Raw genomic sequence first — 26,058 nt, forward strand, 5'->3', positions numbered from 1 at the left:
CTTGAATAATTGCATGAAAAAACTGAATTTGAATCACATAATTTGAATTTTTATTGTTCAATTTGAATCATTGCATTGAAAAACTGAATCTGAATTGTAACTTGTCACAACTTATCTGACCTTGTCTACCGGGATTCGAACCATTTTCCCTTGGGGATGAAAAAAGTAATTTTGATTTTGATTTTGATTTTTTTTTACAATATTAGAAACTGTGCCAGGCCTGTTGAATATTGCACTCACAGGGTGGGAACCGAGGGCGGCTCTATGCTGGGGCAAGAGGGGCCGAGCCCCCTAAAATAAATATCTTGCCCCCTCAAATCAAAATTTTAGAAGTTGAGAAAGCACATTTTAATATACTCACAAAATCAACATACATTACAATTTGACAAAATGATCTGCAGTAGCGGAAAAATCTGCCGAAGAAGGGACACGCGATACACGGTTGTCGGTTGAAATCTGGATGAAGGATGTTTTATTTTATTTTATTTTATTCATTTATTTTATTTTTATCACACAAACTGACTACCACAGTTTGACGAAGCTGTTTACATGATAGTTGTTTTTAGGTGAGAAGTTTTAATGAGATCCAAGGAGAGGAAAAGCAAAGTGATAAAAACAACTTAGCACAGACTCAAACAGCTCACTCTGTTCTGGAGATGAACACTCTCGGTGTGTTTTATCATCAGGTAAATGAGAAACACTGCTGCTGACATGTCTTCTCAGTAGCTGTTCTTTCTTTAGGATTTCACTAGCTGTTCTTTCTTTATGATCTGCCACTTTTTTTTTTACCAACATCAATGGAAAATAAATTAAATGTAACATTCATAACTCTTGGTGGACACGTGGAAATGGAGAAATACAGATATGTTTATTTTGTGACTTTATTCATAGTATATATTCTCATAATATGCAGTAATTATATCATTGTGTACCTCATCTGGATTCATCAAAACCTCCATGAACCCATGTACATTTTCATTGCAGCTTTGCTACTGAACTCTGTTCTTTTCAGCACGACTGTGTACCCAAAGCTTCTGACTGATATTTTATCTGATAAACTGAGGATTTCATATTCTGCCTGTCTGTTTCAGTTTCAAATATTTTACTCTTTAGGAGGTTCGGAGTTTTTACTGTTGGCAGCCATGTCTTATGACAGATATGTGTCTATATGTAAACCTCTGAAATATCCAACCATCATGACAAAAACAACTGTTAATATGTTCTTAGTTTCAGCTTGGATCCTGCCAGCCCCACAGGTCGCTGTGGCAACCGGTATGAGTGCAAATAAAAAACTCTGCAGCTTAACTTTAGAAGGAGTTTTTTGTAAAAATACAATTTATGAACTTCAGTGTATAGAAACAAGAGAGTACATAATACTTGATATGATAGTTTTGCTGAATGTTGCAGTTGTCCCTGTGCTCTTCATCCTTTTCACATACACCAGGATATTTTTAATAACCTATCGAAGTGGCAGAGAAGTGAGAAAAAAAGCTGCACAGACATGTTTACCTCACCTCATAGTTTTAGTCAACTTCTGCTGTTTGTGTGTGTATGATGTCATTACAGCTCAGCTGGATTTTGACTTTCCAAAAACTGTAAGATTAATAATGTCGTTACAAATAGTAATGTATCACCCTCTCTTTAATCCCATCATGTACGGATTTCAAATGAAAGAGATTTATAAACACCTCAAGAGGTTGTTCTGTTGAGGCAACAATTTCTCATGTATTACAGTTTTTCTCGGTCGCTTTGGTGCATTTCTCACATCACTGTTTACATTCGCACACTGTAAAAAAATAATCTGTTAAATTTACGGTAAATTACCGGCAGCTGTGGTTGCCAGAACTTCACCGTAAAAAATACAGTGAGGGGGTTTTCTACTGTCAATTTACATATAAGCAAAAACTAATTTAGACTGAATATTCTCGTTATTTTTAAGGTAATTGTGTCATTCATTCACACATCATGGCAAATCTCCATTAATTTTACATGAAAATGTTATATTTTTACAGCAAAACTGTGCGTTTCCTACAGTTCATGACAGTAAAAGTAAAAATTGTGCTATTCCTTGATTTACGGTAATTAAAAGTGTCTACTACGGTGATACACAATTTAAAATTTTACGCCCCATTCCTGATGCAATTTGACAGTGTTTTACTGTAATTTCTACAAACATTTTTTACAGTGCACAACAGTTAATGCATTTCTCAAAACAATTAGTACAAACTGCAAAACCTAGTTGATAACCTGCAAAAGCGTGTCACTTGCTCAAAATGGATAACTCATTCCTATTATTAATTATATATAATATTATACAAGTATTCAAGTCAGTGAAAGTGTCAGTGTGATCAAGATGAAAAGTCCTGACACCATGTTTAAGAACGAGAAAGTCAAATGGCTTGGTCATGTTTTCATTATGACAGTTTAATCTGTAAATATTTTCCAATGCAAAAAAGTCAGATCTTGGTGACGCTACCTGGAAATGCTCAAGACAGACTATATACTATTTGAAAACTACAGTAAAGTTACACATTACTGTATTTAGTGAGTTAACTGAATACAACACACTGAATATGTATGTTTCATATTTTTATTGCATATGCTCTTTGCAATTACAGTTTTTCTCGGTCGCTTTGGTGCATTTCTCACATCACTGTTTACATTCACACAACAGTTAATGCATTTCTCAAAATAAATAGTACAAACTGCAGAACCTAGTTGATAACCTGCAAAAGTGTGTCACTTGCTCAAAATGGATAACTCATTCCTCAAAAGCAAGTATTCATGTCAGTGAAAGTGTCAGTGTGATCAAGATGAAAAGTCCTGACACCATGTTTATGAACGAGAAAGTCAAATGGCTTTGTCATGTTTTCATTATGACAGTTTAATCTGTAATGTTTTCAATGCAAAAAAGTCAGATCTTGGTGACGCTACCTGGAAATGCTCAAGACAGACTATATACTATTTAAGAAGAAGATTACTTTATTAATCCCACAATGGGGAAATTCAACCATTGCATTTAACCCATACTTTTTTCTTTTTTTACACACAAGTAAACACACCATGCAAGGAGCAGTGGGCAGCACATTACTGCGCCCGGGGAGCTGTGCAGGGGGGTTAGATGCCTTGCTCAAGGGCACTTCAGTCTGTCAGTACCAGGATTCGAACCGGCGAGTCTCCAGTTACAAGCCCGATCCATGCAAACAGCGTTAAAGATGATATATATATATATATATATATATATAATATACCATGTAGCCTAGATGTTTATCTGCAGCACACAGACACCTCGAAAAGAACAATAGTTGGAGATTTTCAAACGTCTACTTCTCCGGCATAATTTCACCTAGAGACTCAATTTAAACTTTAAACAGTAGACACAAGTCTTGTGTACCGGTGTATTAATCCACGTTTCGATAGGTCATATAGTTTTTTATCAATCCCTGTTCAATGACCATGATCATTTTTGGAGAAATTATGAGATTATAATGGGTGTGTATTGCACGGAATGTTCGTGTCAGAGTGTGTGACATCATCGCTCAGAGTGGGAGAAGTGGTTTGAAATTGTCTGAAACGTTTCTCTTTCCACACTCCTCCTGGCCACAATTTCCACTCTATACACATAATTCTTTCCAAATTTGTAGACAAACTTCTGTCTCTCACAATGTGCTCAAAAAATCGGTGAGACATATGGAATTTAAATTGGCAGCCTCCAAGTGCGGCCCACGTCTCTCTCTGCTCCTCATTGACTGTAATACAAATATTTACTGAGAGAAGCAGAACGGACCCCTGTTTTAAAATTGCACATGTCTGTAAAATATTTACTGTAGAAACCAGGCTTGGAATTTCGTCATTTTAGGAGCAAGGCCATTTGGCCTTCCTGTTCACACTTATTTTAAGGGCACAAAGGCCACATAACAGGGCATAAAGGCCGTTTGGTTAAATTACGCTGGTTTTACCTTTCAGATTAATACCTTAACATTCTCATTCACCAAGAAACATTAATGCACAATATATTAAATATATTAGAAAGGACCTTTTTGTAAAATGACAAATGAACCTGTTTTGAAAAGACGGCAAATGCATATATTTTGAAAAGATGGCAAAATGAATCTCCTGCCTGAGTTCATCTACCAAATAGTAATCTATCTATCTATCTATCTATCTATCTATCTATCTATCTATCTATCTATCTATCTATCTATCTATCTATCTATCTATCTATCTATCTAAGAGTAAGGAAAGAGAAATGCCTCCTCCTGCCATAAAAAGGAACCTGCTGAGGTGAAATCTACATCAGCTAAATGTTGAGCCCTTGTCCCTGAGCTAGGGAAGACGTTAGCGCTATCCCAACTAGCTAGCTATCGCTAGTTTTCATGACTCAAAAGTGTAACGTTATCGAGTCGACTTTAAATAGGCTAATACAATGGTAATTACCTATCAATAGTACTTTCTATAAAAACGTAAATGTTAAGTTCTGTCAAATACTACCACATCAACACATGGCTCATTTGAATATTCAAATTAGCCATGTGTTGATGCACACATCTGGAAGGACTGGGAGTGGGTCTGGTTAGCATTGTGTTTACTGCAACTTTGACAGGGGCGCAAAGGCCACCTTGGCCGTAAATTGAACATTTTTTCACAGGGCATGAAGGCCAGAGTGTGGGGCAACGACGGCCATGGCCGTCATGGCCGTCGTGAAATTCCCACCCTGGTAGAAACACCAAAAAATCAAAACGCTCAGGAAGTCCTTGTGATGACACTAAGGCTGCTAAATTAAATTTTCCTCCTCCAATTGATCTCCTGCAGCAGAACAGCAGTCCTTTTTATGGGTCCTTTTATGGGCATTAATTGGCGGTTACCTATGCTAATCCTATGTTAATTAGACTCACCTGGCACGTGCGCTCAATTTACGAGGAGATGGCATTCATAAATTTAAGAACACGGCTGCGAACAATTCAGCGGCTTAAGAACACGTTGATGAATCTGACGTAAGGTCTTCTTAGAAATCTTCTTAAGAAGGACTTAAGAAAGAATCTAAAGAGATTCTTTAGAAGATAATGGTGGATGAGGCCCAGTGTCATCGGAGTATTTGATATATGTAGTGACAGGTGAGGGACTGGTACAGTTGTTAGTGTAGAGGGTGAAAAGAAACGGGCTGAGGACACAGCCTTGTGGGGCTCCTGTGTTGGTGATGATGGTGGAGGATGAAGACCTGCCCACTCTGACAGTCTTTGTTGGCAGCGTTTGTGTGTGTCTGTGGTGTGATGACCAAAGTTCAGTTTATTGTCCAGGATGAGTTTCCACAGAATCACCATCGATCACTGTGGGGTTATGGGTGAGGTTGTGTGCTGAACTGTGGGTGCTGGAAGTGTTGATGATCAGTTATTTTGTCTTCTTGACATTAAGTTTGAGGTAATTGGCTCAAGTTCTGCAAGTTTTGCCCTCGGATGAGTCTTGGAAAGTCATCTAACCATCTAATCTAAGCAGGGCCGGTTCTAGCCCATTGGCTGCCCTAGGCGATATTGAGATTTTGCGCAAAATACGAATAAATAAATAAGAAAACACAGATCTTCATCAAATTAAGAATGGCAAAGACTGAAAATAAATAAAATGTAGACATACAAATGCAATAAAAATAAACATAAAAATGAAATTTAAATGTACATTTATATTTGATACATGAACTACATACAGGCAATATAATGGTCTCAACATTTTAATTTTTAGAAACTTTGGAACTTTACCAACAACAACTGAATTGAAAATAAGAATAAATAAATGAGAAAACACAGATCTGTTGATTGTAAAGACTGAAAATAAATAAAATGTACAAATGCGCCAATTTGGCGCCCCCTGCCAATTTGGCGCCCTAGGCAGCCGCCTTGGTGGCCTGTAGGAATAACCGGCCCTGAATCTAAGCATGCAAAAGTGTCAAAATGCACGACAGAAGACAGAAACTCAGTCTGTAATGAGTTGGACATAGTACCTTAGCTCCCTTAGGGCTCTGCATGAACATGTGATTGATCAGCATTAGGGGAGGATAATAATTCAGCAGCCTCCTCAGTGTAGATCAGAGTGAGAGATGGACTGATGCGCGTCTGTCCAAAGTCTGTATCACTGACACTGAGGAACACAGCAGTGAATATTTAATGTCTTTTTGATTTTATGTGTTGAATTATTGTTAAAACACTGATGATGAGAAATGTTAGGTTGGTTGTGTATTTAGTGCGCGCAACCTTTTTTCACTCTTGTGTACTTTTTGGACATATATATTTGAATTACCTGAAATGTGTCAGTTATACTAAAGATTGTGAGACACAACTGGTAAGATATGCATCTTACGTAATGTAGGTACATGCAGGATCATGTGTTGTTGAAATAAGTGTTGAGTTCGACAGTTTAACCTGTTATTCTCTCTCAGTTTTAACCTGTTTCCGTCTTTCCCTCCATCTCTCTCCTCTTCCAGCTCTGCTGTTAATGAAACAGACATGAAGAGCAACAGCAGCCTGAATCCTTTATACATTCAGTTCACTCTGTTTGCAGACTATGGGCCCCTCAGATATCTCTTCTTTATTCTGTGTCTGTTGATCTACATGACTATAATCTCTGCTAATGTTGTCATTATTCTGACAATCTGCCTGGAGAAGTCTCTGCATCAGCCCATGTATATTTTCATCTGCAGTCTGTCATGTAACTCTCTGTACGGCTCGGCCGGCTTCTTCCCCAGGTTTCTGTCTGACCTTCTGTCTGACACTCACTTCATCATACTGCCTTTGTGTATTCTGCAGATGTATGTTATTTACAGCTATGCAGCATTTGAGCTGTTTATTCTGTGCATCATGGCCTACGACAGATTTGTTGCTATTTGCCAGCCTTTACATTATCACAGTAAAATGACAGTGAAGAGGGTGACACAGCTTCTAATAAGTGCATTTCTCTACCCTGCTGTTGGTTTAGGCTTCTGTGTTTATCTTATTGTTCGATTACCGTTGTGTGGAAATAAAGTGCACAGGGTTTTCTGCTCTGTGATTCACCTCTCCTGTTTGGAAAGAAATCTGACTGATAAAATAAATAGTCTTTTCAGCCTAACACTTTTCTACATCCCCCTATTCTTTATCCTGTTCAGCTATCTGCGTATCCTACTCATTTGCAGGAGATTCTCGTCTGAATTCAGAGAAAAGGCGTTACAAACCTGCCTGCCTCACATTGGAACATTTATAAACTTTTTCTTTTCTTTCTCGTGTGAGCTTTTGCTGAGTCGGTTTATAGCTGATGACGTTAATCCGATTGTTATTGTTGCTTTATCTCTGGAGTTTTTGATCATTCCTCCCATCACTAACCCTTTACTTTACGGCCTGAGTCTGCCTCAGATCAGACGACTGATTTTAAGATCCTTTTAGGATTGTTTGTACATTTATTTCAAAGAAATACCAAAATATATATCGTTAGCCTCATAGCATAATTGCCTAAATCATATTTTGGCCAAATTGTGATATCTGCCTAACTTTACTCTCCTACCACTGCTGCATCTTTCTGCCTTATTGCCTATGTTCTCAGCCTATCAGAACACTTGTTAGAGTCCAAAATCACTTTCTGCCTTAGTCATCTCCTTGACTTACATACAAACCAAACTACATTATTTATATGTAAGAGAAAAATTGCCTTAGTCAGGGCATATTCTGCCTAAGTCACTTTCATCTGTTATGAAATCGATGTGTTTAATTTTTTATGCAAACTTGTTCACACTTCTATTTGAATTTACTGTTACAATATCAATTAAGAATACCAATGGGCTTACTAAAAATTGTGTATTTTCTTATTTCCCGAAAACGTTCAAATATGACTTAGGCAAATATGCTATGAGGATAACATATATATATATATATATGATTATTATAATAACCGAGTATAATATTAGCGAGGTCCTTCGCCTTTTCACTCAGGCAGTCCTGTGGCCCCTCGAGGGGTCCTGAACATCACACACATACACACGTGTGCTGTGCGGCTTCACCATGGCGGACCTACAGATGAAGCTCATCCGCAAGAAAATACAGAAAAGAAACGAAAAGAACAAAGAGCGAAAGCTGCTCAGGACACGGACAGAAGAAGAAGAGACCGGTACGAGCTGCAAATAAATAATAGTCGGTTGTTGTTGTTTGTTTTCCGTGTTTATCAGGCGAACTTCACCTAGGCTAAGCTATGCTAGCTACGTTAGCTACGTTAGCTCCTCACGCGTGTTTTTTTAACGCTGGTTAAAAGTAGATGTTAAATAACATTAGATGACTTTAATGTGTCGCAGTAGATACTTGTTTATGTTTATGTTTATGTGTGTTACAATGATTTGACACAGATTATTGTTATTTGTAAATTGAGCTTAAAGGTAGCTAGCTAACTAGCAACCAGGGGCTAATATCCTGTTTCATTTTATTAAACAGTAAAATAAACATTAAAAAAACAGTACAATTTCAGAGAGTAATTCTTGGGGGGAAAACATGAAAAATTGAAAAATTGAGCCAGGCTTGAGCCCTCAGCATGTTAAATAAAGTTATTAACAGTAATAATAGTAGTTATAGCATTGTTCTGTATTAGTCCATACTATACCTGTATACAGGTTTTTCTACATTCAACCAGCAATATCAACAATGGTTTTAGGTGGAAGGTGGCAATGATACACTAGGGCTGGGCGACATGGACCAAAAGTCATATCCTGATATATTTAGGCCGATTATCGATATATGATATATATTCAGATATTTTTTTATTGTAAAGTGAGCTCAAATGTTCAGTCAAAGCCAAATATGACATGTCATAAGTAGTTTTATTGAAACCTTTTATTTAAGTGAACATAAATATTGTATAACAGGAGTACCTTTAATAAAAAAAATTAAAAAAATCAAAGCTCCATAAAGTGCACATTTAAATAAAAAAATATTAAATAAATAAAGCCCATGAAGGAAAATAGGCTTATCTTTTTCCAAAATAAATATATTTATATGAGAAAATAATTTTATATATATATATTACAAAATAACTGAATATGACAAACCCTAATAAGGGCAGCATTTCTATATAAAACCAAATTAAAAAAAAAAACGATATGATTTTATAAGCGATATGGTCTAATTCCATATCCCATTAAAAAAATATATCAATATATCAGTATATCGCCCAGCCCTATTTACGACCACATCTAACAGTATTTCTTTGCACTCTGCTCTAATTTCTACTATTGTTCATCAAAGTGGCTGTACAAGAAATTGAAGCTCAAAGTAATTTCCAAAACTATAGAGGAAATACCTTAAATACTGCTGCATACTGCTCTTTTGAGCTTATTAACGAGCATAAGCTTGACTATTTCTTTAATTGGCGTGCTAATAAATAATTAAAAAAAAGAAGCTAGACAAATGTCCCTTTGCATGTTACAACCTTGTGCAACAATTAAAAAAACGTATTGGTTTACCCTTATTCAGTCTTGTGTTTAGGCCCAACGTTGCTTAGATTTTAGCTACAGGTTTTTCGTTCCAAATCCAACGCTGGAAAACACTGTTTTGTGTTGCAAATGTGTATTTATTTGATGCTATTGTTCCTGTCTGACTTGTCCTTGTTCACTCCATGTCAGTCTTTCTTCAAGGAATATTATTTTTGTTGTTTTTTTGTTTTGTTTTTAATTCTGACTTTATTATGTCACAATACAAATACAAGGAAAGTTATGGAAGCCCATTTCTGGCTGTCATCAAAATAAATATGAAGACTTGGCTTCGGTGATTATTATTTTTGCCCTTATTAAAAGTCATTATTATGAGATGTAAAAAAAAAAAAAAAAAAAAAAAGTTGAAATTATGAGATAATAAAAAGCCAGAATTATTAGATTAAAAATCAGAATTATAAGATTAAAAAGTCAGAATTATAAGATTAAAAAGTCAGAATTATGAGATAAAAGTCAGAAACATTAGATAAAAAGTTGTGCTTTTGAATCTCATAATTTTCACTTAATATAGGCAAAAAAATCCAAGTTTTTAGAGAGATATGTTCATTTTCATGTTATAACCTTGTGCAACAGTTATAAAAAAACACATTGTTTCATATTTATAATTTGCATTGCTTGTGTTGTGCTTTTATTGAACATTACTGTATTATCATTCAACACTTTTTGACACACACACATCACCTGTCTGATCGGCTAAATATTTGATTTGTCTCAATGTTTCCACAGTAAACTCAAACGGGCTGGAGGATAAATGCTGTGAGGAACCAGCCTGTAAGGGTGACAGCAAGCCCAAGAAAACCCAGAAGAAGAAGCAGCAGCAGCATGTCGGGGTTTCAGTGGAAGGAACCACAACAAAAGAGACTTCTCTAAAGAAACAGAAGAAGAAAAGAAAGCTCACTGACACGGCTGAAACACCAGGTAACAGGAGACGTTTACCAAGCCTGTAATAGAAATGTTTGTGTCCTGCTCACTAACTAACATGTCATATTCCTGATTTCAGTTGAGAAGAAGACCAAAACAGTGAAAGACGAGGAGGAGGAGGAAGAGGAGGAGGAGGGAGCAGCTCTTGTAGATGGAGAACAGGCTACTGATAAACAAGAGGAAGCTGCAGCTGATGATGATGATGAAGAAGAAGAGGAGGATGATGATGATGAAGAAGAGGACGAAGCTGGAGATGATGATGATGAGGAAGATCTACCTGAGTTACCATCTGGCTTAACAGGTACTGAAGAGATGGACGTCTGTTTACTATAGACCTGGTTGGATCTTTAGCGATTTAATTACTTGTGAGGATGTTTATTTGGACGAGCCCAACGCTACGATTTTAATCCCGATACTTGAGTCGCGATACGATATAATTGACCTATGGCTAAGCCACACCCCCAAACGCGATGAGCCAATCACAGTGTGCATAGCTAACTCAATACACTCGGACATTCTCTGCTTCCACATCCATTGAAATGCATTGGAGTTAGTCCGTTTTCAATCATTTTTATGTGTTTTTTGTTGAGATTTTAAGTTTAAAATGGTCAAACGGTGTGCATGGGGTACATGCAACTCTGACACAAGGTATAGCCCAATAATATGGGAGCAGTAACCCGGTTCCCTATGGCAGTGATTCCCAACCGCTGTTCCACGGCACACAAGTGTGCCGTAAGAAATCAATATCTATCAATATCAAATCCAGCGACTCCGTCTTAACGAGCGCTAACGAGGTCGGTCGGCCGGCTCGTTAACAAGAGCCTCTTGTTAACGAGCCGGCCGACGTGTTAGCGGCAGTTAGCTACAGTTAGCTCTGTAGCAGTACAGTGTGTATGTGCTGCTGCTGCAGGAGGTGTTCACTTAGCGATCACTGTTTGTTTACAACAAGCACCAGAATGAGCGGTGTCAGTGGGGTGAAAAGACGAGTGAAAACCTCTAACCTGTTAATGAAGGCCCTTTTGTTGACTTCGAGATGATATTTCATATTTCTGCCTCCAAAAATGATTAATTGCCTCCAGTGAAATTTCTCCGACTTTTCTCACTTTGTCTGAGTGAGTGGAGGGGGCGGGGCTTAGCCATAGGTCAATTGCGATTTTAGGCAGGGGTGCACCGATCGATCGGCCGGCTCTGTTTCTTCTTCTACAGTTTGGCATCTAGCGCGCCACACTGTATAATCAAATGCTACGCTGCCCCCGTGTGGAAGGCACCAGTAATTCAACTTTTTTCCTTCCAGATATGATGAAGTACTCGATTTTTTTTTATTTAATGACTATTCGAATATTCGAAAATCGATGCCCATCCCTAGTTGTATGTATGTTGTACTATAACGAAACCAACGACACTTTATTTATGGTTGCAGTTCTTTTGTCCTGCAAATTGTTGCTATTTATTTTAAGTTCAGTATTTTATTAACTACCTCAGGCGTTGTGATTTCCTTTATTTGTTAAAGAAAAATACTGCTGTGTTATTGTTTTCAATGAAATAAGATTCAAACATTGAAGGTTCAGTTAGTTCAGAGTTGTATAAAAATCGGTATCAGCCAAAATCGGAATCGGCAGGTCAGGCTTTTTAAAAATCGGTGATCTGTGATCGGCCAGAAAATTGCAATCGGTGCACCCCTAATTTTAGGCATTTTGCGATATGGTGAGTATTGCGATACAATATATTGCGATTTAATTGTTTAACTGCATTTTGTGTCCACAAAATTAAATTCCGCCAAGAATTGTTTTGTCAAATCAGAGAAAATTCTCAGTCTATTTATCTCACTTCAGTCTTTTTATTTCTCCACAATGAGAGTCAAACCCACAGACTGACCAACAAAACATTCAGTCAAACTGAACTGAACTGATATCAAACGTATGGACGACAACAGCTGCAGCATTTTATCAAACTTTCCTCAACTCTGTGAAATAACGTTGCGATAGAGTCATATATCTGGTTCCAGTGTCTTTAGCAGCTAAAACCATCGTAACTTTGAGGCATTATTTGGACAATATCCCGACTTGATATCCTGACGCACAACTCTAATAACTGGGTTACTTTAAAAATAATAATAATTAAAATTGTCCTTAAAGTGTGAGTGAGACCAGGCATGATATAATCTTCAGACTGAGGTATACAGCAGTAGACGACAACAACTGCAGCATTTTATCAAACTTTCAAAAACAACAAGCTCGACTGCTCTGAATGTTTATGAATCAAACATGAAAAAGTCTAAATGTGCAGCCTAGTTTCAACAACTACCTGACACACATGGCTCCTATAGATTCCTTAGATCTTCTAGTTTCATATGATACCAATGTTGCCTTTATGTGTTGCCCTTTCATTGTTTCCATCATGAATCGGGTGTCAGATAAGGCATACAGAAGATCTTGTGGTTGTCTTTGGGAGGAGTCTCCAGTGATTCCCCTGACAGGAACGACTGCAAGGACACAGTGGATTTAAGCTAACCACTCGCTGACTATCATGTCTTCTCGTAGCGCTGGGCGATATGGCAAAATAAATTATCATAATATATTTTTTCATATCATCCGATCTCGATTATTAACACGATTTTTAATATTGTTTTTAAACTGCCAGTTTTAAAGCATCTGTACTGAAAACTAAAGAAACTAGAGATTAGTTCAATATTTTATTAACATACAAAGTAAATAGAGCAAATAAAATAAGACGAACATAGAAAAATATAAAAACAATTTTTACTCAAAAGTACAACAAATGTAGAAAAATAACCTGAATGTTTCTGCCGGTGTAAGACCCAAAATGAACAAATTGTGAGTTTTATTGTTAGAAAGCCCACACTGTTTGTTAACTTGTTTATGAATCTAAGTTCCATTCAGTAATAACTTGTTTCTCTGTAAGTTTTCATATGTCCCACGCTCTTGAACGCACCAATGAATGCACCATATCTGTGTGTCATTGGTGACATTAGGGCTGCACAATTAATCGAATTTTAATCTTGATCACGATTTTGATACTCCTTATTTCTGTATGCTGTGTCTGGCACATAATTGCTAGTTATTTGATTTGATTTGATTGAGAATTTATTTGAACACAAAATAAAAGATGAACATTTAAAAACAAACGAACAACAATAAATACAAGACAACAACACAAATGAAACAACAACAAGACTCAACACTTATTTGTGTTCAAAAGGAGTGAGAAGAAGCCAAAGCTTATTAAATCCCTTCTCCCTATGTTAATTTACTATATTCAGTTATATAACAATAATATTTATATATATGTGTGTATAACACATAGTAATGTAGTTTATAAACTCATTATTACCATTATTAACACACATAACTTGTTATTGACTTACAAACACATGAGTAAACATACACCCATGTAGTCATAATGAGACAATAATGAACAAACAAACAACAATAACACACAAAAAAGAAAAAATAGTAACACATTTAAAAAAATAAAACGTCAACAATAACCACCTCCTGTCATTTCACACAACCGTTTTCATCCCTATATCGCTAATCCCTAATTATATTAATCTCTAACAATGGCGATCAGACCTTCGTTCTCCTATCATCCGTGACATTTTCTTTAGCTTCATGAACTGTTGTGTCATATTTCAGGAGCGTTTGAGGACACATCGTTTGCCTCTCTGGCTGAGCTGGTGAGTGAGAACACGCTGAAAGGAGTGAAGGAAATGGGCTTCGAACACATGACTGAGATCCAGCACAAAAGTATTCGTCCCCTGCTGGAGGGAAGGTCAGTTCATCACAGAAAAATTAAATTACGGCAAATGTGTATTTATTTGATGCGTTCGTTCGTGTCTTACTTGTTCAACCCATGGCAGTCTTTCTTCGACGTATATTATTGTTTCTTTCTTTCTTTCTTTTTTAATTCTGCTTTTATTATTGCACAACTCAAATACAGTGAAAGCTATGGAAGCCCATTTTCCGCCTGTCATCAAAATGAAACCTTGTCTTTGATTAGAATTTGTTTTGCCCATATTACAAGTCATGTTTGTAAGAAATTAAGTTGAAATTATGAGATAAAAGTCATTATTATTACGAGATTTGAAAAAAGTCAAAATTATGAGAAGTCATGAGATAAAAAGTAATTATGAGATACAAAAAAAACTGTCAAAATTATGAGAGAAAAAAGTCAATTATGAGTTGAAGTTGAAATTATGAGATAAAAGTCATTACGAGATTTTAAAAAAGTCAAAATCATGAGATAAAAAGTAATTATGAGATTAAAAAAACTGTCAAAATTATGAGAAAAAAAGTAAATTATGAGTTGAAGTTGGAATTATGAGATAAAAGTCATGAGATAAAAAGTAATTATGAGATTTTAAAAAAACTGTCAAAATTATGAGGAAAAAAAGTCAATCATGAGTTAAAGTTGAAATTATGAGATAAAAGTCATTATTATGAGATTTTAAAAACGTCAAAATTATGAGAAAAGAAGTCAATTATGAGTTGAAGTCAAAATTATGAGAAGTCATTATTACGAGATTTGAAAAAAGTCAAAATTATGAGAAAAGTCATGAGATAAAAAGTAATTATGAGATACAAAAAAACTCAAAATTATGAGGAAAAAAAAGTCGATTATGAGTTGAAGTTGAAATTATGAGATAAAGTCATTATTATTAAAGCAGCATGATTAACTCACATTGTGACTCTGCTTCTCTACAGGGACGTTCTGGCTGCTGCCAAGACAGGAAGCGGTAAAACTCTGGCCTTCCTCATCCCGTCCATAGAGCTCATCTACAAACTCAAGTTCATGCCCAGGAACGGTAAGACTCCTTTAACCCTCGGGGCAGGTCGAGCACATTTTACACGCCTTTCATTCTTCATTTGTTAATAGTTTTGGCTGTGTTCATGCATTTGTCATGAATTTTGGCCTGATTGTGTGTTTTTATTTGCTCTTATTTCCAGTTCAGCTCCTGCAGTAAGGCTAAAATACACTGTGGACAAACAATAGTTACTCTTCAGGTTTAAATAATAAAATACAATAATACATTTAAAATGCTGTTTTTGATCTCACTTACATTAAAGCATCATACATGCATTTATTAAATCTGGGAGTCAATCTGGGCTTTGGCCTTGGAATTGATCATTTTTACTACTTTCCACCAGATTGCCTCATTTTGACCATATTCAGCATTTAGAGAGAAAAAAACATGTGATTTATACACACAATCCATACACACAAGCATGTTCTGCTTTAAATAAATCTAAACATGGGTCGAGAATCACATCAAAGATGCAGCCATCTAGATCAGTAGTTCTCAACCTTTTTGAGTCGCGACCCCCAATTTAACATGCATGTTGTCCGCGACCCTCGATCACTGAACAGAATCTCACACGCACAGTTCAGATCACCCAGAAATTAAACAAAATGACCAAAAAAGGAAACAAAATGACCACAAAATGATCAAAAAGACACAAAATGACCAAAAAAGGAAACAAAATGACCACAAAATGATCAAAAAGACACAAAATGACCAAAAAAGATACAAAATTACCAAAAAATACACAAAATGACAAAAAGACATAAAATGACAAAAAAAATACACAAAATTACTTAAAAAAGACACAAAATGACCAGAAAAGGAAACAAATTGACCAAAAAAGACACAAATTGACCAAAAAAAAAACAAACTGACCAAAAAAAGACACAAAATGACAAAAAAAAGACATTAAATGACCAAAAAGACTAAAACACATGAACACTTTAACACAGTGGAGACAGAGCTGACTTCCAAAATGATTTGGCGACCCCCAGAAATCATCTCGCGACCCCAATTGGGGGATCTAGAGAGACATGACAAAAAAAATATTTATTCACACAGCTGGGATTGCAGCCAGGTCTATAAAACTGGTGGCATCATGAGAGAAACCTGGCATATAAAGGGTTAAAATATTCAAAAATCAATTAGTGTTTGATGGCAATTATTAGGTCAGATGTAGGCGAAAAAAACGAGTACAATGAAAGCAGAATATTATAACGTATAATATTTTTTAGAGCTTGCTTTTAAAGGGTGCTAAGCAGTACAAGTGTGCATAAAATTTGAACTGGCTATGAGAGTTAATGTCTCTTTTAACTGATGTGTTTAACTATTTAGTAAGTAGATTGAAGTCAAGTCAAAGTTTATTTATAGAGCACATTTAAAAACAACCTCAGTTGACCAAAGTGCTGTACAATTATTAAAGTAGAATAAATCATACACAAATAGGTATAAATAAAAACAATGAAAACAATAAAATAAAATAGAATAAAATGGTAATAAAAACTCAATCTAAAACAGAGTTAGAGATAAAAAAAGACAAATAAAAGGGTAAAAAAAAGTAAAAAGAAAGCCAAGGATTCTTGCTTAGCTGGGACTGAACGCCAAGGAGAATAAATAGGTTTTTAATAATGTTTTAAAGTGCTCAACAGACTGTGCAGCTCTGACTGTGAAGCCCTCTCCTCCTCTTCCTCCCAGGCACCGGGGTCGTGATCCTTTCACCCACACGAGAGCTGGCCATGCAGACGTACGGCGTGATGAAGGAGCTGATGACGCATCACGTACACACCTTTGGTCTGATCATGGGGGGCAGCAACCGCTCAGCCGAGGCCCAGAGACTCGCCAACGGGGTCAACATCCTGGTGGCCACGCCCGGCCGTCTGCTGGACCACCTCCAGGTGAGAACCACGTCACTGCTTCAGGGTTAACCCTCCTGTTGGGTTTGTTTCTCAGGAACAGCATAATGTTCAATTATCCAAACGTGTCAGAAACCCAAAAATCCCAATAAACATTGTTTATATTTCATTAATTACTCCATTACTAAACATTCCAATCAATATTTAGTGCAATGGTGCTCTTTGCCTCTCACAGATCACCAAATTATGAGATATAAAGTCACGATTATACGATTTATATTATTTCCGCATGTCTTTCCCTCCGTCTCCCTCTGTTCTCACTACCAATAAGGCCTTGAAAATGGCCAAAAAATATCTTAAAAAATAAAAAAAAATTGAGATCTCGATTCGCACTTACACATGATCTCATTTCTACACACATCAATTCTGAAGAATTTTATATATACATTTTTTTAAATGTAATTTTTAATTTTTTAGAATTTTTTTTTTTAATCGAATCCCGGCCCTTGTCATAATTATTAGATAAAAAGTCATAATTTTTATATTTAAAAAAATCATAATTATTAGATTTTTAAAAAAGTCATAATTATGCGATAGTGAAGTCTAAATTATATTTCTAAATACTTTTTTTTTTAAAAATACTATTTTCTAAAGATTTTTTAACTTTGAAATTGGTCAATTTGACCCCAAAAATAACAGGAGGGTTAAAGTCCAGGTAAAACTAAAATATATATGCAATCTGAGATTTCCACACCACGGAAAAATGTGTCATTAAACACACAGCCAAATTTGAATCAGAAGAAAAATCACCAAGTGTAAAAGACTTTAAAAGGGTTTTTAAATGGTGAACAATCGCATTAAACTGCGATTAATGGTCCAACTCCAAAATTCGGTCACATGAAGTCTTTTTACATCTTTTCAGCTATTATTTTGTAATTGCAAAACATGTTTTTATACAGTACATACAACATAAATACATGGTGAGAATGAGAAGATTTATAAAATGATTTTGTGCTTTCAGAATACTCCTGGGTTTATGTACAAGAACCTCCAGTGTCTGATCATCGACGAGGCTGACCGGATCTTAGAGGTGGGCTTCGAGGAGGAACTGAAGCAGATCATCAAACTGCTACCAAGTACGTACCTGTTGTTTCAGAGCGATCAGTCCTCTGGAGCGGGCTGATGGAGCCGTGGAGCACCCTGTAATGTTAGCCCGGGTATACCCATAATGCCTTGCACGCTCAAATTTCATTTCAAAACCTCCAGGCAGAGCCTGTTTTAGGGATCCAATCACAGAGCGGGGAGGGACGGCAAGACGATGACGCGTACTACTGGACAGATGGAAGCTTGTAGTTTTGTAGTTTTCTTACGGATCCAACATGGCTGCAGCAGAAGCGAAACTCTCTTTAGCTCTAGACGGCGTTTTAAATAGTTAAGAGCGAAAGTTTATTTTAAAAGAAGAACGACTTTTGACTTTACACTCCTGTTTCACCACCAAAAAGGATGTTTTAGCCTTAATGCTTCCGACAGGATTTGGGAAAAATCTAATCTACCAACTAGCCCCGCTACCGCTCGCTGCTGTAACGCCGGTGATCTCGTATGAGCCGGGGGACAGCGGAGCCGCCCAGAGACCCCCAGCAGCTTGTTACGCTACCGTAACGCCATAACGGTAGCGCAACGCTACCGCTATTAGCCCCGCTACCGTAACGCTGGTGATCTGGCTACGAGCCGGGGGACAGTGGAGCCGCCGAGAGACCTTTCACCTTTCAACTTTGGCTCTAAACTATTTAAAACACCATCTACAGCTAAAGAGAGTTTCGCGTCTGCAGCAGCCATGTTGGATCCGTAAGAAAACTACAGAACTACAAGCTTCCATCTGCCGAGTAGTACGTGTCATCGTCTTGCAGTCCCTCCCCGTTCTGTGATTGGATCCCTAAAACAGGGCTAAGAAACCTCCCTGGTTGCCAGACTGGATGGAGGTTCGAAATTAAATTTGAGCACGCAAGGCAGTCTGGGTATACCCAGGCTAACATTATACAATAATGGGGGAACAAAAAGAGAGAGGGAAAAAAAAACCCCTGTACCTTTTAATGAAATCCTGACATTGTTTCTGTCTGTTTTCTCCAGAGAAGAGACAGACCATGCTGTTTTCAGCCACTCAGACCCGAAAGGTGGAGGACTTGGCTCGCATCTCGCTTAAGAAAGAGCCTCTGTATGTGGGCGTGGACGACAACAAGGACAACGCCACCGTGGACGGCCTGGAGCAGGTAACGCCCGCTCGCTCCTGTTTGGTCACAGTTGCAGTGAAGCTGGACCGGCCTGGATGACGGTGATCTCTGTTGTGTTTCAGGGTTATGTGGTTTGCCCGTCGGAGAAGCGCTTCCTGCTGCTCTTCACCTTCCTGAAGAAGAACCGCAAGAAGAAGCTCATGGTCTTCTTCTCCTCCTGCATGTCTGTGAAATTCCACTATGAACTGCTCAACTACATCGACCTGCCCGTCATGGCCATCCACGTAAGGCTCGTCACACACAAAACCAACCATTGTGCACCAATATGAGAAATATCATTGTAATACAAAAATAACTGTTCTTGTTGGTAAGTCTCATTGTTTCAATCCATGTATTTGTATCTTCCAAATATACTTAAATGAGATTTTTAAATAAGGTAAAATAAAGGTTTTGAATGCTTAAATATCATCTTTGCAGTTTTTAAATATTCCCCTCTGATAAAACACCGGCCCCTGCTTGGCCCCCACAGTAAAACTGGTCTCGAACCGCCACTGACCTGAAATTTATCACGATCACATAATGGCACAGGCCTTCCTCAGCCTCGCCTACAAAAACCAATGATGTGTTCTCATAATTATGTTTCTCAGGGCAAGCAGAAGCAGACCAAACGTACCACCACCTTCTTCCAGTTTTGCAACGCTGACTCAGGCATCCTGCTGTGTACTGACGTGGCGGCCAGAGGCCTGGACATTCCCGAGGTGGACTGGATCGTCCAGTACGACCCCCCAGATGACCCCAAGGTATCAAACTGCTACTATATCATATAAAATCATAATTCACAATTGCAACATGAACACTTGATGACTTGTTTCGGTCACCTTTTGAATTGGAGGCAAGTCGCATTAAGGACTGAAAAATAATAGTTGAAAGTATTCTTTCAGGATAAAAATGATTCTGCTTGGTTTAATAAGTGTAATCAACATATAAAAAGAAAATGGTTCATTTCACATATTTGCATGTTTATATTACATAGATACTGATGTGACTTGTAGGTCTTCCCAATGTTCCCATTTTTTTTTAAATGAAAAACGAACACTACTGCACTAAATATTGATTGAGGTGGTCAGTCATCGACTTATGTTGGGGTTTTTTGGTTTCTGACACTTTTGAAGCATTAACCCTTTATCAGGCGAAGAACCGTATTTGGTAACTTCAGCGGATATCCAAAATTAAAAATAAAAACATTTAGAGAAAAAAGTTGCAAATTTACTAGATTAAAGTGGCAGATCTACAAGAAAAAAAAGTCGCAGATTTAAGAGAAAGAAGTGGGGAAAAAGCAACTTTTTTTCTTGCAGATTTGTCACTTAAAATCTCGTAAATCTGCGACTTTTTTCGCGCAGATTTGCCACTTAAAATCTCTTATATCTGCAACTTTTTTTCTTGTAGATTTGCCACTTTAAATCTCATAAATCTGCAACTTTTTTCGCGCAGATTTGCCACTTTAAATCTCGTAAATCTGCGACTTTTTCCACACAGATTTGCCACTTAAAATCTCTTAAATCTGCGACTTTTTTTCTTGTAGATTTGCCACTTTAAATCTCTTAAATCTGCAACTGTTTTTCTTGTAGATTTTCCACTTTAAATCTCGTAAATCTGCGACTTTTCCGCGCAGATTTGCCACTTTAAATCTCTTAAATATGCAACTTTTTCCGCGCAGATTTGCCACTTTAAATCTCGTAAATCTGCGACTTTTTCCACACAGATTTGCCACTTAAAATCTCTTAAATCTGCGACTTTTTTTCTTGTAGATTTGCCACTTTAAATCTCGTAAATCTGCGACTTTTCCGCGCAGATTTGCCACTTTAAATCTCGTAAATCTGCGACTTTTTTCGCACAGATTTGCCACTTTAAATCTCGTAAATCTGCGACTTTTTTCTTGTAGATTTGCCACTTTAAATCTCGTAAATCTGCAACTTTTTTCTTGTAGATTTGCCATTTTAAATCTGCGACTTTTTTCTTGTAGATTTGCCACTTTAAATCTCGTAAATCTGCGACTTTTTTCGCGCAGATTTGCCACTTTAAATCTCGTAAATCTGCAACTTTTTTCGCGCAGATTTGCCATTTTAAATCTCGTAAATCTACAACTTTTTTCGCGCAGATTTGCCACTTTAAATCTCGTAAATCTGCGACTTTTTTCGCACGGATTTGCCACTTTAAATCTCGAAAATCCGCAACTTTTTTCATGCAGATTTGCAACTTTAACCCTGACTGTCTGTCCACAGGAGTACATCCACAGAGTGGGCAGGACGGCCAGAGGGATCGACGGCCGCGGCCACGCGCTGCTGATCCTCCGACCAGAGGAGCTCGGCTTCCTCCGCTTCCTCAAACAGGCCAAGGTAACCGTCTCTGACTCCTCTCAGCCAGATACACATGTGATGACTGATTGTTCCTGCTTCTTTGTTGCATCAAGTCATTCCCCAATTTATATTTTACAATCACTTTTTGTTGTATTTCCACTGTATGATACTGCACAGCTCTAATCTACTGGATTCACTCAAATAAAATCAATCAAATAGCCTTTATTGTCATTATATAGTCAACTATACAACAACATCAAGAGTGTCACTGCTTAAGGTGCATAGTTACAATACTCAAAACACAAAACAAACACGAGTAAAACATTTGAAAATATGTTAGAACACTGAGCTAAAACAAGGACTAAATTAAGGACGTGTAATGTAATAAATTAACCCATTGAAGCCTGGAAAGCGGATACATCGTTTTGTAGTATTTGTATAAGCTCTCAAATACTTTTTGAATTTCATTTCAATCTGCTACAGAGGCTGAAAAATCTATTATTTATTAGAAGTGTTGACACTTCTACTAAAAAAACTTCAGGTTTTAGGGGCTTATTTTAAAATCGCCCAGAGGTTTTACAGGCGTTTTAGGCCTCAATGGGTTAATATAAAAACAAATAAATGACTACTGAAAATGCTACAAAGTTATTGACGAGGTAGATTGTATGTTTTGCACATATTAATTGTATTGCACATGTCTGTTTTATTGCACATTCTAATTAATTAATCCTGTGCAGGTGTTGAGATAATTATTGTATCGACTCATCTTTCGATATATAAAATGGACACGATCGTTTTTTCTCTCGATAGAATGTTGTTTACATTAGGTGTGTTTGTTTACATAAGCCATCAAAGCTCTCCTGTCATTCAGCCTGCTCTCTCTCTTATATCAGTGGCATAAAATGGTCCTAAAACGACATCATGATACTTTCGTTTATTGTGATAATTTCTGGTAAAATCTATCGTCCTTAAAAAAACGTGTCATTGTGAAGGTCTACATGGTTCTGTTTTGGTTCTCAGTGAGCTGAGTTGATGCTAGAAGTCGTAGTTCAGGCCACATCTTGAACAAACCGCCCATTTTTAAACGGTCTGAAATTGTGAAAGTTAGTAAAATGCTTAATTTTAGCAGTTGCGTTTATAAGATTAGGATTATGCTTGAATTTGAATACATGCTCAATTTTCAGCAGAATCTGGTGTCTTCATTGACTCATGTAAACTAAAAATCTTTTCATGAAATAAAATGAAACGAGAGTTGTCTCAGTTGTCGATCAGGTACATTTCTTCAGCCTAAACTAATGTTGTCCACAGCTTTACTTTAGTCAAGTCAAAGTTTATTTATAGAGCACATTTAAAAACAACCTCAGTTGACGAAAGTGCTGTACAGTTATTAAAATAGAATAAATCATACACAATTAGGTATAAATAAAAACAATGAAACAATAAAATACTAAAAACAGTAAAATAATAAAATAGTAATAAAAACTCAATCCAAAACAGAGTTAGAGATAAAAAAAGACAAATAAAAGGGTAAAAAAAGTAAAAAGAAAGCCAAGGATTCTTGCCTAGCTGGGACTGAACGCCAAGGAGAATAAATAAAAATTCACCTTGTCCCTTTTATTCTCCAGGTCCCACTGAGTGAGTTCGACTTTTCTTGGAGTAAAATCTCTGACATCCAGTCCCAGGTGAGAAGTCATGATATCTCAGCAGCTTTAACATATTTCATATTTGAAATGCTAGTTGTTATTCATATATAAACGTGGCAGCTGGTTGATGTATTCTGATTTTAAATGCCTCTTCCTGTTTTAGCTGGAGAAGTTGATTGAGAAGAACTACTATCTCCACAAGTCGGCCCAGGAGGCCTACAAGTCCTACGTGAGGGCGTACGACTCGCACTCACTCAAACAGATCTACAGCGTCAACACCCTCAACCTCCCCATGGTGGCGCTGTCCTTCGGCTTCAAAGTCCCTCCATATGTTGATCTGAGTATCCTTTACTGTGCTGCTACAGTTACATGTTACACGTGGCAAGAAAAAGCATGTGAACCCTTTGACATTTCCTAGTTTTCTGCATAAAATGTCATTTGATCTGCATCTAAGTCTCAAGTATAGACAATAACAATGTGCTTACAAGTGCAGAAAAGTCACTCTACCTCATTTCTCTGCTGCAGAATGTAAATTTCTGGCCTCGAACAGAAAGCATTTTTGGCAAAACCATAATACCTATCATTGATCCGACTTCACTTTGAGCGTCCTGAGTTCTTCCTGAACGTCTACATATGATTTTTTTTGAGAAAAATTAAAAAATAGCTTTGTTAGAGCAATCTAAAAAAACTGTTATTTCTCGCTTTTGCCAAAATCTTCCTGCGTTTTTAATATGGGAGCCAATGAGGCAGTTGGTGGTTTTGGTGGCGCATCTGGGCGTCGTACACCCAAACTATAACTCTGACAGCTTTACCAGAGGATTGTGAGTGAGAAGACAAATTTTCCTACGTTTCAATGTATAAATTATTTCTGTAGAGTGGAATTTGCGACCTGTAGCGCAGTTTTCAAATTTATTTTTCGACAGTTTTTTCTCTCCCTCTACACTCTGAGCAATGACATCACACACTCTGACACGAACATTCCGTGCAATACACACCCATTATAATCTCAGAATTTCTCCAAAAATGATCATGGTCATTGAACAGGGATTGATAAAAACTATATGACCTATCGAAACGTGGATTAATACACCGATACACAAGACTTGTGTCTACTGTTTAAAGTTTAAATGGAGTCTCTAGGTGAAATTATGCCGGAGAAGTAGACGTTTAAAAATCTCCAATTATTGTTCTTTTTCGCTCATTTTTTGTCGGCCGTCCCATTCACTTCAATGCAAAATTTTGGGCAGTTTTTCGCAACTTGCGTCGTGAAAAATTCATATTCTGTAGAGAAAAGTAATAGCACACCGATCCCGATCAAACCACACGTTTTGATATATAATTTGTCCTGCAACTCTTCAAGTTGTAGGACTAGTAGCGGGACGAAATTGCGTCCGGAAGAGGAAGAAGAAAGCACTGGTCCCTACAGCTATTAAATAAGATGAACATTGAAATATATGAAAACAATTTTTACTCAACAGTACAACAAATGTAGAAAAATATAAAATAACACAGTGAACTACTTTACAGTCCCGTTTATTTTTGAAGGTTTAAGACCCAAAGTAAACAAATTGTGAGATTTATTGTTGTAAGAAAGCCCACGCTGTTAATGTTTGTTAACTTGTTTATTGAACTAAGGTCCATTCAGTAATAACTTGTTTCTCTGTAAGTTTTCATATGTCCCACGCTCTTGAACGCACCAATGAATGCACCATATGTGTGTCATTGCTAACATTAGGGCTGCACAATTTATCGAATTTTAATCGTGATCATGATTTTGGCCGCCATAATTAAATTAACCTGATCGTTTGTGATATTTCCTTTTTAAGATGCGTCTCTCCTGCAGATCTAATCAAGCACTTTCTTCTCCAGTAGTCCACCAACAACCAGGGGGCCGTTTTTCTCCCCTAAAAAGCTGAATGAAAAATCGATTTTGCCGTCTAATTGGACTTCTGTTATGTCCCAGTTTACATGCCCTTAAGCTGTCCAGTTATAGTTGGACTAAAATTGTAATTTTTGCTCTTTCCCAACATTCACCTGTTCCTGTCTGGTTTATTGCTCCAAGTCATGGCAGACATCCATTTCTCTGCCATCATTATTATGATTTGGGGCGTGGCTATCTTTGATTGACAGGTCACTAACAAGGCAAGCCTTCTTCAGAGGAGAATATATATATTATACAGTCTATGGATATAATGTGCAGTTTTCTTCCACCATCGACCGATCAATTGGTTGAAAAGTGTATAATTTTAAGACTTTCTCTAGTTCTCCTTAACTTGGCTTTTCCCTCCAGATGTCCACAGTGGTAAAGGTGGAAAGCTGCAGAAGCGAGGCGGAGGAGGTGGCTTCGGATACCAGAAGTCCAAATTTGGGCAAAAATCAAAGATCTTTAAGCACGTCAACAAAGGACGGGGTGACAAGAGGCAGTTCTCCCGCTGAACCTCCTCCTGACCTCCTCCTGGACTCATTCCTCTCCTCTGATCTGAAGAACTGCCCTTTTTTATTGCAAGAACTTCATTTAGGCCAACTGTCCTCCGGTGTGAAAGTATTTTGTAAATGTAAACCAGTGTGAATGTTTTTGTGGACAAACAAAATGCTCACTTTTGTAATATTCATTTCTTCACCTGACTGGAATATTAAAATCTATCGACTTTAAACATGTAACCTTTGCTTCGTTCATATTACTGAAACTTTGCTAATTACAATGAAGTCACTTGAGGTGTTGATGTACAATTATTTTATTA

General features: G+C 37.1%; 3 protein-coding genes and 1 non-coding gene across 4 annotated transcripts; all 4 read left to right on the forward strand.

Moving 5' to 3' along the window:
• Window positions 1-797: 797 nt before the first annotated feature.
• LOC131978756 (olfactory receptor 6N2-like) lies at window positions 798-1,709 on the forward strand. The gene has a single exon (XM_059342508.1). The coding sequence runs from the start codon at window positions 798-800 to the stop codon at window positions 1,707-1,709; it is 912 nt and encodes a 303-aa protein (XP_059198491.1).
• Window positions 1,710-6,494: 4,785 nt separating this feature from the next.
• Window positions 6,495-7,964, forward strand: LOC131978754 (olfactory receptor 6N1-like). The gene has a single exon (XM_059342507.1). The coding sequence runs from the start codon at window positions 6,495-6,497 to the stop codon at window positions 7,404-7,406; it is 912 nt and encodes a 303-aa protein (XP_059198490.1). The 3' UTR covers window positions 7,407-7,964.
• Window positions 7,965-7,967: 3 nt separating this feature from the next.
• On the forward strand, window positions 7,968-25,978 carry ddx18 (DEAD (Asp-Glu-Ala-Asp) box polypeptide 18). The gene is made up of 14 exons (XM_059342500.1): window positions 7,968-8,124; window positions 10,220-10,411; window positions 10,494-10,715; window positions 14,071-14,206; window positions 15,139-15,239; window positions 16,932-17,131; window positions 18,111-18,225; window positions 19,217-19,356; window positions 19,440-19,601; window positions 19,965-20,117; window positions 21,600-21,713; window positions 23,300-23,356; window positions 23,481-23,658; window positions 25,608-25,978. The coding sequence occupies exons 1-14, from the start codon at window positions 8,019-8,021 to the stop codon at window positions 25,751-25,753; spliced, it is 2,022 nt and encodes a 673-aa protein (XP_059198483.1). The 5' UTR covers window positions 7,968-8,018; the 3' UTR covers window positions 25,754-25,978.
• LOC131979652 (small nucleolar RNA SNORA13) lies at window positions 12,778-12,910 on the forward strand. The gene has a single exon (XR_009395086.1). It is a non-coding gene; the product is annotated as a small nucleolar RNA SNORA13 (small nucleolar RNA).
• Window positions 25,979-26,058: the final 80 nt, after the last annotated feature.

This window comes from Centropristis striata, chromosome 10 (genome assembly GCF_030273125.1).
Source record: "Centropristis striata isolate RG_2023a ecotype Rhode Island chromosome 10, C.striata_1.0, whole genome shotgun sequence".
Taxonomy (NCBI): domain Eukaryota; kingdom Metazoa; phylum Chordata; class Actinopteri; order Perciformes; family Serranidae; genus Centropristis; species Centropristis striata.

Excerpts from the sequence above, each read along its gene's own strand:
- ddx18 (XM_059342500.1), top strand. The coding sequence starts at position 8,019 with ATGGCGGACCTACAGATGAAGCTCATCCGCAAGAAAATACAGAAAAGA. Across the intron at positions 19,602-19,964 it reads TGCCCGTCATGGCCATCCAC|GGCAAGCAGAAGCAGACCAA; the intron begins GTAAGGCTCGTC and ends TATGTTTCTCAG. Across the intron at positions 20,118-21,599 it reads ACCCCCCAGATGACCCCAAG|GAGTACATCCACAGAGTGGG; the intron begins GTATCAAACTGC and ends GTCTGTCCACAG.
- LOC131978756 (XM_059342508.1), top strand. The coding sequence starts at position 798 with ATGGAAAATAAATTAAATGTAACATTCATAACTCTTGGTGGACACGTG.
- LOC131978754 (XM_059342507.1), top strand. The coding sequence starts at position 6,495 with ATGAAGAGCAACAGCAGCCTGAATCCTTTATACATTCAGTTCACTCTG.